The sequence below is a fragment of the Osmia lignaria genome, chromosome 8 (assembly GCF_051020975.1).
Source record: "Osmia lignaria lignaria isolate PbOS001 chromosome 8, iyOsmLign1, whole genome shotgun sequence".
NCBI lineage: Eukaryota > Metazoa > Arthropoda > Insecta > Hymenoptera > Megachilidae > Osmia > Osmia lignaria.
In genome coordinates, this window is record NC_135039.1 from 13,951,126 (window position 1) to 13,964,822 (window position 13,697).

The 13,697-nt window shown below is 42.5% G+C and overlaps 1 protein-coding gene across 12 annotated transcripts in view; it reads left to right on the forward strand.

The window, feature by feature from the left end:
* Positions 1-13,697, forward strand: part of LOC117606700 (uncharacterized) — a 259,654-nt gene that overhangs the window by 146,837 nt on the left and 99,120 nt on the right. For all 12 annotated transcript variants that reach the window (XR_013062566.1, XM_034329491.2, XM_034329497.2 and 9 more), the window contains one exon: positions 5,892-5,969. Coding sequence is in view for 11 of the 12 variants with exons in the window: in XM_034329491.2 (XP_034185382.1) it covers positions 5,900-5,969 (70 nt within the window). In the remaining variant the exon portion in view is untranslated. The remainder of the gene's footprint in view (positions 1-5,891; positions 5,970-13,697) is intronic.

Genomic DNA, 13,697 nt, shown 5'->3' on the forward strand with positions numbered 1-13,697 from the left:
ATTTCTGTAAAACGTTCGCATCACGTGAATACTCGCTTGCGAGCGTATTCTACAATTCTTAACCACAACTAGGTCAACGGGAACGTGTATGCCGGATACTTTAATCTTTTATGTGATTGTTACGGGAGTTCTTGTGCTTCACCATACACTTTTTCCCTGCATAACTAACAAGCTTCCAAGGGATACACCTGCACTCACAATTTTTTTGAAAAAGTACAAACAATCCCACTTGCCACTGAAATCAACGCAACCTTTTTACAATTTTATATTGTTGCACATAAAATATAGTACGTCTCTTTTGAAGCGTCCTGTACATTCAAAACGATCTGTATCGTTTTTTAACCAAACACAAATCTTCAGCATAAATAACAGAGCAGTGTTTAAGGGAAAAATATTTTCGCCTTTGGTGGTGTCAGCTATATTGAGGCATATCTTCATCGATGGCTTGCCACCCCTCTTCAGCCCCTCGTCCCTGCGGGTTTACCCACGGTTTCATCGAAACGCGTCCCGTTCGAGCGTCCATTATTGGTGGACCACGATGAGCCCGTAAAATGCAGAGCTCTCGCCCGTTGTTTGTCGACTATTGTTTATCCGCACGGTTATGTGGCTCGCTGTTATCGTTTCCGGATACCTTCGTCCGGGGCACAATGAACATTCGCGTTTCCGGGAATTTCCGGCCCTGTGGAGGATAACTGGACCGGCTTTTTTTCCCGAAGTCGTTCCCGCTCGACTCGTTCCGTAGCGTATTAATTTACCGCGTCGACGTCGATGCTCGTTCGGACGTTTCCGCAGTTTTTGGGCTCTTTTCAGCGGAATGGTCAAGCTTCAGGTCCGAACACCAGAGACTACCGTATATACTTCTTTATACAGGCTGCTTCAAAAGATGATTGTTCATCTTATTTTCTTTGTTTCTTAATTGATCATAGTTTATCCTTTACTTCATTAACTGGACAGTGTTAAATGATGCGGGTGCAAACAGCGGAAAACATTACATTTTCCAGCTGAAGTATCTAATCAGCTGCGTATGAATATGTAATCGAGCGTAGTTTCGTTTCATCGTTTCACATGGATGCTTCGTTTTCAGTACACTTGCAAATATTATTCAACGTGATGCACGCGGCTGGTACGTGCATAGAACGCTGCATCGGTTCATTTGAACGACATTGAATAATGTTTGGATAAACTGTAATTCGACTGGCATACTTCATTTCCTTGTTATTGTTTTTTCAATCAAGAAACATAAATATGCACAGCCATAGGTAATTAATGTTTTATGGATGGTATCCATTGTTAGAGATAAGCGGGACAAAAGGAAATGTACATACAGGTTGCTTCTGAGCGAGCAATAAACGTAACGCGAACAAAAACAGTTCCATTCCGAATAGCTTTCCAATCGTCGTGATTCGACTTCCTATTCAAGGAACCCCGTTTAACTTCACCGTTTCATGTAACAGCAGTCCATGCAATTACGCTTCGTCGGTCTTCGTATTTGTAGGTTTCTCTTGGTCGACTGTAAAACAGCGAGGCGAACGCACGTTGGAACAGAACACCGGCAGACGTAAAAGGAAATATAGTTTGAGGGCGCCACATTGGTTCGACGAGGCACTCGTTCTCTTTCAATTTTCAGCTAAACACCATCTGCCAGAAAAACAGACTGGTACTCTGAAGAGAAAACTCTTCTACCATTATCTTCTTTATTTAAAAAGTTTCGAAACGAAATTGTTAAATTTCTAATCTAATCCTATCCTAAAAATTAGGTTAACTCTCATTCCTAACCTACAAATTTGCTTGATAATAGTCCCTAACCTGAAAGTGTTAACCTAAGCTAACAGTTTCTGTGGGAATTAAACTGTGACCTAATATTTGAACATCATATTTGGAAATGGGCTCAGATAATTTGCGTTTTAATGCTTTTTAACAACTCGTACGTTCTGAATGAGTACATTTGAAGTTGAGGGTTAATGGTACGTTGAAACGGCGGAATGAATTTATTCTCTAGCAAAAGAGGGCGCGATACATTCAATCCCCGATTCATTTTTCCCCAGCAAACGACTCGATTCGTAAGCTGGATTCGTTCGAGAGCCAGCTATCTCCGCCTTGTCCCTGTAATTAGCCAGGAATTAAACTCGCCCCGTCCCGGACCCACCCGTTCCCCGTGTTTATCCACTAAAGCGGCATTAGCGCGAATTACCGGTGAAACGTTGCACGAAAATTGCATGTAAACAGTGCACTTTATTCGATTACGAGTCGCGAGGTTGGCGGAGGGAGTGGCTAGCAAGTTCGAGTGGCCTCGTATTAGACGTGATCAAATTAGTCTCGTTCGCAATGACTACGCTGCTGCAATCGAGTAGTTCGATAATGTTCTCTTGATGAAATGATGTATTTTATGCCTGGATACTTTTCATACAATCATGATTTCAAATTAATAAATGTATAAAATCTTTCAAAGCACAAAGCCATTATCGAACAAGATGGCGCAACGAATGAAAGGGGGTCAGGTGGATTTACAAGCTCGTAATTCCGCAGATTTCATTTTAATGAAATATCACTAAATTTATGGAATATGCAGCTTGTATTTATGTTGCTTAAACCCATGACCCAGTATTTAAATTCATGCTAAAAGCACGACTGACAAAAGTATACTGCCACGAATATCCCAGCCTTCGTTTACTAGGAATTAAAACAGTGTTACCGTGAACTGAAAGGGATCAGATCTTCACACCGACTTAACTAATTCCTTTTTCCGTACACTATAATTATAAGAACAGCTGTTGCTGTTTCATTGGGGTCAGTAAATTATCCTGGCCAGCTTGGTGCTTTTCAATTTTCAAACCCTTTCCAAAATTAGTATAAAGAAGCGGTATCTGAAATAATTTTGCAACAATGGAAGACGACTAACCGGCAACTGGCCAGAACTGGTGGTTCCGTTGAGGCACGAGTCATCAGGACAAGAAAGCTCGCATGGAACGCTTGCGATGCGCGTAGGTGTGCTCTCAACATCAGCCTGGTGTGTACGGAATGTAATATGGTGGCTGGCAGCGTCACATGGCTATTTAGAGGAGCCATGGCACGGAGTTTCAAGACGAGGAGAGTTGGAAAGAGTTCTTGGAAGGGGGGACACCCTCCCATCAGGAACAGACCGAGGAACAAGACGAAGAGGAAGAGACAGTCGCACGAAGAGATGCTCGAGGCGTTTCTCCTCTAACCGGCATCGTCCGGCTTCCTTTCTCTTCTTCCCCTGCCTCCCTTCCTTCCTGTTGTTTTTTTTACCCTACGTACATTCGACGTCTCGTTTCTCTCCTTTTTCTTCGGGGCTCTATTTTCTGCCCAGATCACATTAGCATCTTTGTCGCCCGCCCAGCCGCCGACCAACGTTCCGTCTCTGTCGGCGACGTTCACTTTTTGCCTCTCGCTTTGTGTACACGTTCGCGTTTCTCATTTTGCACCGCTGGGAGCTCAGGAACTGCCACTTCACTATTGGTTACAGATAACACTTAGTGGAGCCATGGCGACAGTAACGCGCGAGCGCTGTGTGCGAACATGGCGGACTCTAGCTGATACGAGTGTTACTTCTGCCCGAGAGTCCATGTGTGTGATTTCGTCGGAATTCTTTCATTTTTACGTTGGACTGTCTGCTTGCTCTCATAACGCTTCAATTTTCTTCCTGTTATATCTGTACCCGTTACTTCTATTGCTTTTGATGTTATGGATGCTATCTGCCACTTGTTCATCTTGGGCTCTTAGAGGTTTATACTGTGCTTCAGGGCTTCAAAGTGTATATTTTAAATCTAGTTATAGCCTTTATTCCTTCCAGATCTGATCATAGTGCCCCACTCTCACCCACATATAGGATGGACTGTGGTTAGGGAAGCGCCCTCAAGACACAGTATAACCTGTCCTGTTATGTTGGTTATGTATAGCCAGCCGTCAGCACCAAATCATCTAAAAATATTTAAAAAATGATAAAATTATGCTTCAATCCACTTTGGGTACCATCTCCATAAAAGATTAACTCGAGCCTTGTATGACACACAGGCAGTCGCACGGTAGGCAGCAGTCTTTTTTTTCCCTCGGTTTCTTTTTTTAATATCATTCCATTCTATCTCCTCCTTCCTCCATAACTCTTTCCGACGCACAGTCACAAACGCGTTCCCGGTTTCTGGAGGCAGACAACGATGAACCGAGAGGGGAATCCGCAGATACGGCCCGTCCCATCCGCTCGGCTGGCTCGCAGACTCGCTGGAGCTTGCGAAAAGCCAGACCATTGACACCGGTGCTCGCCCCACCATTGTTACCGGGCTAATAAAGAAAAATAAAGGCTTCTCTTCCCGCAGGATATTAGCTCTTTCCTATCCAGCCACGCTCGTCGGGGTCCAGTCCCTTCTTACTGACCGAGCACGGTTGAGAAACGCGACCGACGTCCGGTTTCCGCGTTGCTGCTTCGTTTGTCGAAAATCTGAGCGTTGCTTAATCCGACCAACCACCGATCGCCCCTTTTCATTCTTCTCCCGTGAGCGATAGAAGCAAATTACGAGGCTCCTTCCGCTTGGCTACGTCCCTTTGTACCGTCTGTGATGTCTTTCTCGTTCTGTTCGGATGTTGGTTAGGTTTGCCTTCCGTGTAGAGGTTAGAATTGATTGTTTTCTTGGACGGGGTTCTACGCTTTTGGGGATTTAACATGTTTTCATTTAATTATTGCAGTGAACTGTAATTAATTCTTTTAAAGCTATGTCAATATGTCCTCAGTGACTATGATCACTAATAACCTAACCTATCTGGAATCGTTCCATGGTGAATTTAATCAAGTATACCGAATTTCCTTGCGTTGTTGAGCGAAGATATTTCTTTGTGACTGTTCGGTAGACGAAAAACAACAGGATGCGCTCGAAAAAAGCCACAGACCAGCAATAGAGCTTGCTAGAAGCCAGACCATTGACACTGGCCCGCGCCTTCGCATTGTTACAGCACCTGGCTAATAAAGAAAAATAAAAGCTTTCTGCTGGATATTAGCTTCGTGCTCTGTGTCTCCGTTCTTTTTTTCCATTCTTCCACCGTGAAAAAGGAAAAGAGGGACCCACAGCGGAAGGAAGATCGTTCACCACGGATGCGACGAAGCTGTACGTTCGTGACGCGCTTTTCAAAGAGCTTAGACGACAAATTTATGGTTCCCTCTCGTTCGACCTACTGAAACATCGATCTCTTCCTCCCTGAAGGGTAGTTTTACCTCGCAATTGCATTGAACTCATCACTGTTATTATACCATAATTTACAACAGGGTCAAATTGTACATATGCATTATGGTTTGAAAGAGAATGTCAGCACCTCTCCTTCTAATTGTATTTTCCCAGAAAACGTGTCGCAAGCGCTAATGTCCCCCATTGAATCCCTTGGAGCCTTGCCTCTAATCATTTCCTACGAGAGGTTAGGAGAGGGCGGACAGAAGCAGACTAATCGACAGCAAATGGCAGAAAAGTAGAGTGCTAGCTGAGCAAATGTCCGGCTAATATCAACTTTTGTCCCCCTCTAGTTATCCAGCTCACGAAAGATCGAGAAACAACACTCATGACCCGCACTCATTTGCGGGGGGGCACGGCACGCGATTAGGGGAGAGCCCTTGTGTGCAAAATTGTTCCAGCGAACTGGATACTGATGGATTGGTCGAGTATTCAGATTGGATCTCTTTTAGGACCATGGAAATTTGAGGATTGATGCTTGTCCAAACTTTTATGGGAGGTCTGTAAATAGTTAGATGATAGAAGGGGGACAAATAATTTTGGGAAGTGATGAAACTTGAATTATAGACTTCTAGCTATCACTTAAGGAACTGAGCAGTATTTTTGCTTTAACATTTAATCTAATATAAATGATGGCTCTTACTTTATCTGTTACAGATCCGAAGATGAAGTGGCCATTAGTGCTGACTTGCTTTCTGCTGCCGCATTCGTGCATCCTCGGCGCATCGCATGCCGGTAAGTGGTTATTCTTGCTATTTCTTATTCACCGATCGCCGGAATAAATTATATCGTCGGCAATCATCTCGTTATTCTGTGCATCGACCATGTGACAGGTCGATGAATACCTTTCCTACAACGTTTCCGAATAAATTAGTAGTCCCCCTACAGCTTGAATTCGATTATCCCAAAATAGACCCGCTTTAAACTCTACTTCGAAAATCAGCAACCTATTTAACAAGCGATACACGAGCTCTTATCGCTAATTGGTTACATTAATTATATTTGACACAATCTTGATTTTACAAGGCTTGGAGGGGTTAAGACACTTCAAAAGGTTTACACTCTCTTATTATCAAACCCTCCGAAGATAAACGACACAAGGTTTCACGCAACTTCCTTTAAAAATCACTTGGTACAACAGAAATCCTCTAGTAACCCTGAATTCACTTTTTCCCTGGTCATAAATCTCCGCCTGGCTCACCTTTCACACTCGCAACCCTAAAAATCGAACAAGACATTCACGAACGAACAGCGACCCGTTAATAAATGTTCAATACAGCGACGGCGATGCTCAAAGGGTTGAACTCGACGATAAAATCGACGCCACGATTTCCGGCCGTGCTGTTATCGCCTCATAAATCATTTCCAGGAACGACGGATCGGTTGGGCGCGGGTGCGATGGAGGTTATGTTAGGTCGCAGGACCCTCCGGTTTCACGCAACGAGCCGTGAAAGCCGGAGAAACAGACGAATCATGTTCGCTTTCTTCTTTCTATTAGCCTAGGCATGTCTGAAGAGGGTGCAAAATCCTTGATTCACTATTGGTGGAACGGAAACCGTGCGAGAATTTTGGTTAGGGGTCATTTCATTTTTTGGGCGTAGGGCACATTTTCACGTCCCAGTAAATTGCAACACTTAATGTCGTGATTTTATAGGCCTGAAAATTAGAAGTTAGTGCCATAACACATAATCAAACCACTTTGGTTTCTGTGGCATTTGAGGTTAGGATAGATTTCCTTGCGAAAAATGTCACAGTGTCACGATAGCCACGAGTATTAGTGCCACGTGAAAACTACTGTAAAGAGCACAGCCATCCGTGTTCTATAATCGCAGACCTTATGGGTCTGTCCTCTGCTGGGCTGCACACGACCGGACAAATTGCCTTTTCTTCCCTTTTTCACCCCTTATTTGAACATATTGTTCTTATTGTTTCTGTTTCCGTGGCAATTAATCACCGACCACTGATCCCCTTTACTGCCCAACTAATCGAAATCGAATGCTACCGAACCGAACCATTCAGGGGCTGCTTAGGAATTTTAATTTCACACTGTTGCTCAGCGTATAATAGGAAATGGTGGTAGATTGGTAGTTTGGCAAATTTGCTGGAGTTTTTTCTCAGAGATGATTAGTATGACATCTATGGATGCATTGACTAGGGAATTGGTATGACTGATTTTCTGATTTTCTAGGTTAGTGTTACTGTATTTATTTTATGGTTGGTAGGAGCCATTTTGTAGGTTCTAAGAAAATGCAGTTCACCTTTTGACTATTTTAATTTATTATCTAGTTCAGTTTCATTCTAAATTCAATGGTACATAATACCAAAGGAAGGTATACTTTTAAGGTGTCTAGGGAAATTTTGTGCGGAAGTCATATTTTCTAGAAAACTAGAGGTTATGATTCATAATTTCTAAGAGTACATTTTACTATAAATGCGGAAGTTGTTCCATTCAAACTAGAATTCCTTCAGGTTGTTTCAAACGTCCCCTCGTTAAATTTACGATTTTGTTGTAAAAATGAAATAATTATGAGTCCATGGACTCGTTAGAAAATATGAAATTCAAAGGAAAATTCAGTACTCGTTCTACGTACTGTCCTAGTATCGCAGGTCTAATTTGCATGTGAATGGGCCGTAAAAGAACTGTGCAGATAAGCTAAAGGCACGTAAATATTTTCAAGGCAGCGTTAACTTGGCTAATAAACAGCTTAAAGGGTCATAATCGTATAACGGATAATATTGTTCTGAATAGTCTAATCTTAATTTCGATTACGATCTCGTTGTACGACATTGTGCATCGTTAGCAATCTGCTGTATCTTAATAACGTATCATCCAAATTATAATATCACCGTAATAAAATACCATCGCGCAGAAAATTATTTTACAAATTGTTTCTGCTTATAAAATTTAACTTCATTGCCTTTAATTTATAGGTTATGGTATTTCACTTTGTCCAGTGATCTTTAATTCCCTTTACCATTATTCTAAAAAATATCCTTAAATCTTCCCTGAACCCTTTTCAAGTAAAGGGATCAGCCCAGTTCGAAACAATTACACATCCCACGTGACGACAGAGGGGTCGATATTCTTTCGCCATGTGCTGGCACGCGTTCCAGCCTATGTATCCAAACCTAACCTCTACCTGGCACTCGATTCCGCTACTTGTCCAGCGGTATGCAACTTGTTCGATGCCATTCTGGCAAATCTTCCATTGGGGCCGCGTGTATCACAGGAAACAATCCCTTGTTCATCGGTCTGGGAACTTGTAGTTCGATCTCGAGACCCAGGGAAGAGGAAGAGCAAAGTGCACACCTTAACAGAGGGCTAAAGGAACCGCATCTCAGGGAACTTGACGAGACTTTCCCCTTTTGACTTAATTGGCGGCTTCGAGACTAACGGCGCTAGGCGTCTACGTCGATTGGAGTGGCGCTTTGGCTGGTCGCAAACTAACAAAAGAAGCTGGAAACTCGTTAATGGTGCTCTGTGAAACAATCGATCGCTTTCTGTCGCAATTTTTTTTTTTTTATTCTAAAATTGCGTAATCCTGATTCAACAGAATTGTACTTTTCATGAAAGAAGACAGAAAATTTGTAAATTGAAAGAAGGAATTGATTGTAATTGAGAGAAGTGGAATCTTTCAAGCTTTGAGAGGAACATTTTATGTTACTTTGACAATATGAAAGATGAAAGATACAAGAAATGAAATATTTGATATGCATATGTGCAACTTTTCATCATGGAGATTCTTGACAAAATTTGAGAACAAAGAGACAATTTGATATTCAACACAAAATGTAATAAAATTCAAAAGGAAAGGACATAAATGTTAATTTATGGAATAAAATAAATTTGATGGCGTTATAATTAAGTTTTCATTGGAAGATAAAGGAATAGCCAGTGTCTTGGGAAACGTTGCATCGTTAATGATTTACTTTTTGGCGTTACCTCGACTTTCGAGTTAATTGGCGACATCGAGAAGTCAGACGTTCCCCGTTCTTGATTAAAGTGCTATCGTTTTGCAAACTCGTGGACGTCAACTAAGAAGCTAGGGAACTTGTTAATGGCTGCCCGAGAACAATGACGTGAAGGCTTGTTGGCTCTCCTCGAAGCCCATTGTCGTAGCTACTTTACAGTGTCGTGCATATTTTTTACGCGTCAGCAACAATTATGCCGCCGGCAAAATTTGAAGCCAACCATATTGGGGCTTTCATAAAATTAATTATCTCCGTCGACGGGACAACCATGAATAAAGGAAAACCATATTTTAATTAATCCTCCGAAGACGGATGTTGTTGGACTGTCGTGGGTGAAGGACCATTTTGATCTACCAATAAAATATTATTATATTAGCATTCGTAAATAATAATTAAATATCATTATGGACAAAACGAAACGTGAAATGTCATTTAAATGGCAGCAAATGGAATCTAACCTATTCGAACCTAACCTAATCTCATCACCCTATATAGACAATGATCTGAAACCGTTCATAGTACATTAAATCATCAATACTTGTAATAATTACAAACAAAGTGTAACGAAAATCCGATTTTAATGACACCAAGCAAAGGCTGATTCACAAGTGTGCACGATCGAAGTGTCCCGATTGGTCTTACAACGGGTACAATGGCGGAGTGATTTGACGGTGCCGTAAAAAAGTTAGCAGGTGAGCCGAAGTCTTCGGCATTCAATTCCGGACCTGTGATCAGTGATTCCCTTTGAGTCGTTGAATTTGATAACCACCTTAATTGGCAGCTTCAGGCCTCGCAAAGCCGTCTTTGTCGATCGAAGACAGGACCGATGCAACGACACTTCAGACTGTGGGAGGGAAAGAAAGGGAAGTAAGAAGCTCGAAACTCGTTAATGGCATGGATTCCAAGAGGACAATGACGTAAAGACCGTTGTCGACAACGTGGTTGCGCGAACAATCTTCCTGGAACTAACTGTTGACCTTTTTCCTTCTTTGTGGCGAGTTGCTGAATGATCGTCGCTTTGATGGATACGGTAGTGATTGCTGTCGCTCGAAATAAAGGACAGGGTGCTGAAGAATCTTTTAGATTGTCAAACTGTTTTTAATGGTGGCTCGGTTGGAGCTGAAGCAATTCATAAGCTGGCGTCAATTACCTGCTTTTGTTAATATAAAATAAACATGTTTTCCTATTGTTAACATTCTTCGAATAGGTAACAGCGATTCGGATAACAAATCGAAACAAATTGACACGGTGAAATTCAATAACACCGAAACAACGAGGTCTCGTATTGCGCGATGTATCAGCATCCAAATCAACGCCTGTCGATCCGTCACATGGTACAGAACACGTAAGATGGATGTCACTTTTTGATCGTGAATTTCCAACGTCCTGTGTCAGTCGTGTTCGCTGTTCACGGCGACCCCATTGCAAACTGCAAACAGTAAATCTAACCATTCAGGTTGGGCCATGTTATAGCTCACGCTATTATTTCGAATATCAACGCGACATTAAGCCTGTGTAAACATGGAGATTCGCGACCTCTATCGAACGATCCAGGATTTACGTCATCCCATACTTTTTGCAGTTCACCAGAAACGACTATCCCTATGCCAAGTCAGTTTAAAAGGATAATTTTGAGAAATTTGGGACAATTGCTCTTATTGCGCATATGCATAGAATAAAAAATTAACCCAAAAAGTGACATATCAATCATATTGGAAATTAGGTTATAATAGGCCAACAACGCCATTTGTCGAGAAACTATAATTTTTCATCGAACCTAACCTAACCACATAGAGGCGGCGCTGTCTCGAAAAATCAAGATCAAGTCGACCACGTCACGTTACAATGGAAATTCGTTAGATTTACCTTCGGATTCCGTAATTTCCTCGCAAAGCTAGACGTTGCGCTCGGGGTAGAGGGGGGCTGGCGAGTATTTGCTTTGAAGCAATCTACACAGAGGGAAAAAAGCGAGAGGGGCACACGCGCTCCCTGATAGAAGCAAGCTTTTTCATCGGAAGAGAACTAATTTTGCGACGATGAAAATGCACGTTTACAAACCCGTGGCCGGGCACAAGGGTGAACCATTCGGAAGAGGGATGAACGACAGAGGGGGATGGGGTTGAATTGTGCGGGTGGGAGAAAGAAAAACGATGGCCCGAAGCGGAATTCGTTTGTTCCTTGTCCCTGACGGTTTTGTAACTTTGTAATGAAGATCCTGTCCGCATATGCGAATGGTAATACGTAGTCATTTTCGGTTAATGGGGTGTGAAACGAACAGGCGTCTTTGATCGCGTGTTCTCAAATAGGTTTTCCATTGGGGATTTTTATAGGGATTCTGGTATTTTTAAATGTTCGTTGCTGTAAACCTTTCTATGAGTCCGAATGAATAAAAAGCTACAGTTTACGATTTCTTTTGTACACCCTGAAGATTTTACGATTACTAATGGACGTGGCGCAGCAATTTACACACGGAAGAGGAGTTTTCATCCTACAAAACTCGCACAAAACGACTCTGTCCTTTAAATACGAATCGTCGGAGCGATGTAACGAATAGGAGGAAAAAGAAGAGGGAGCAGGAAAAAAATTCCGAGAAAGAGAGGGTAAGCTTGAATCGACGGGGATCAAGCTAAATGGCGCGGGAATGGAAGTGCTTTTTACGAGGTTACCGACCACTCGTGCCCGTGAAGTGGCTTTCGCTACGTTTTCGCCACCCTAGCGTTTATGATAGCTCGTTTGAGTCCCTTCAGTTCGCGGCATCGATGTTGTCGAAGAAACTACTCGCGATAATAAAACTGGCGTCTGATGCACTCGCGTTTTCGACTGTGGCACCAGAGGCTCGACCTGTCTCAGCGTTCTTAAACGGTCTCAGCGGACCGGATAAAACGCTGCTCGCATCGTGGAAAGCTTCCTTCTTTTCTGGAATTAAAAATGTTCAGCTAGTTCTCTTCTTTTTTTCGTAGGAAGGTTGCTGGTTTCCTTACGACCTTAAAAGCTGTGGTTCAATTAGATAATTGAAATGCCACGAAGCTTCTAACACTTTCCTTCTACCTTTTTTTTATACGAATCTTCATTTTTACGGTCGTGCAGATCGTATGTATTTCATACAGGGTAGGTGCTATTCTTTCTATTTTTAACATTTATTGCAAATAATTTTATGAAATAAGGTTGATATTGCTACTGAAAGAATAAAAGACTTTATAGGTTATAAGACCCGTCATTCCGGTGGGGATTAACTCAAACATAGTGTATGTAATATACCTGACCTCACTTATTCATCTCAACACTGAATCCTCTTCACATTACCAAGACATTTTTCCAAACAGTTCCAAAGACAATCATGCTCCCCTAACCCCCCACATCCCCAGTGTCTCTGAAACAGTTCTCAAGACAAACAATACAGGCCGACATCGAGGCAGCACGCACGACTAGACTTGATCCAAACCCTGTCACCCCTTTCCCTCCTTTTCCCGCTTGGCCGAGTGTGAAACCAAGAATCAGAAGGGTGGACACGAGGAGTCGAGGCTCTCCCTCAGACCCTAGCCACGACCTTCCTCTACTCCTCGTTCAGGGGTTGTGTTTGCGGACGAGGGGACCCAGTTAGCATAATTTCGTCTAGCTTCGGTATATCAACATTATCCAACCATTCGCAGAGAGATAAGGCACAATGTCCTTTAGCCTGGTGCATACAAGGGATTTTGTCTCTGCGATTCTGCAGATTCCTACCTTTAATGGTAAAATACATTGACAAAAAATTATCATTAACCAAAAGACAGTGGTACTTGTACATTCTGTCTCATGCTGAAGAGCCAAAGGTAGTTGATTATGACTGATGATAATTTTGATGTTAAATTGTTTATCAGAGAAAATAAAGAAAGGGGAAATACTGTGCCAGGGCGAAAGTGGAACAGTAGTCGCTCGTCTACACAGGACCTTATCCCTCGTACCCGGCTCGAGACTCCCCTGACACTGCCGATTATCATCGGCCCCCTTGTAATCCCGCGTGTTTTTATGAATCACGGTCTTTAGGTGCGGCCTGCTAATCGGATTTCTTTCGCTTCGCGGCACGAGGGATACCTTGAAGGGAATTATGCCAGCAGCATTAAGCGCGGATGGACAAGTTCTGACGCGATCCTAGCTACGGTCTTTGGGCTGGGCTGTTTGAAAGGGGCTTTGGATGAGAGTTCAAGAGAACCGGGGACTAGTACAGTGTAACCCAGGTTTATATTTTGAACTTAGGTTGACTGCTATAACGTAAAAGTTATAAGAACTATAATATTCTATCTCAGAGTGAACTCACATTTCTCATAGCTTCATCCAATTCCCTTCAACATCTTCCATAAATCATTCAGGAAACCAATATCGCAATCTCAATACCTTGAAATTCACTGATTCATAATTCCGAAGAACTACACACACGTGTGCCATAGTTTCCCGGTTCAACCGAGTTCAATCCTCCCCTACCTGGATCGAAATTTTTCAATTATCTAAGTA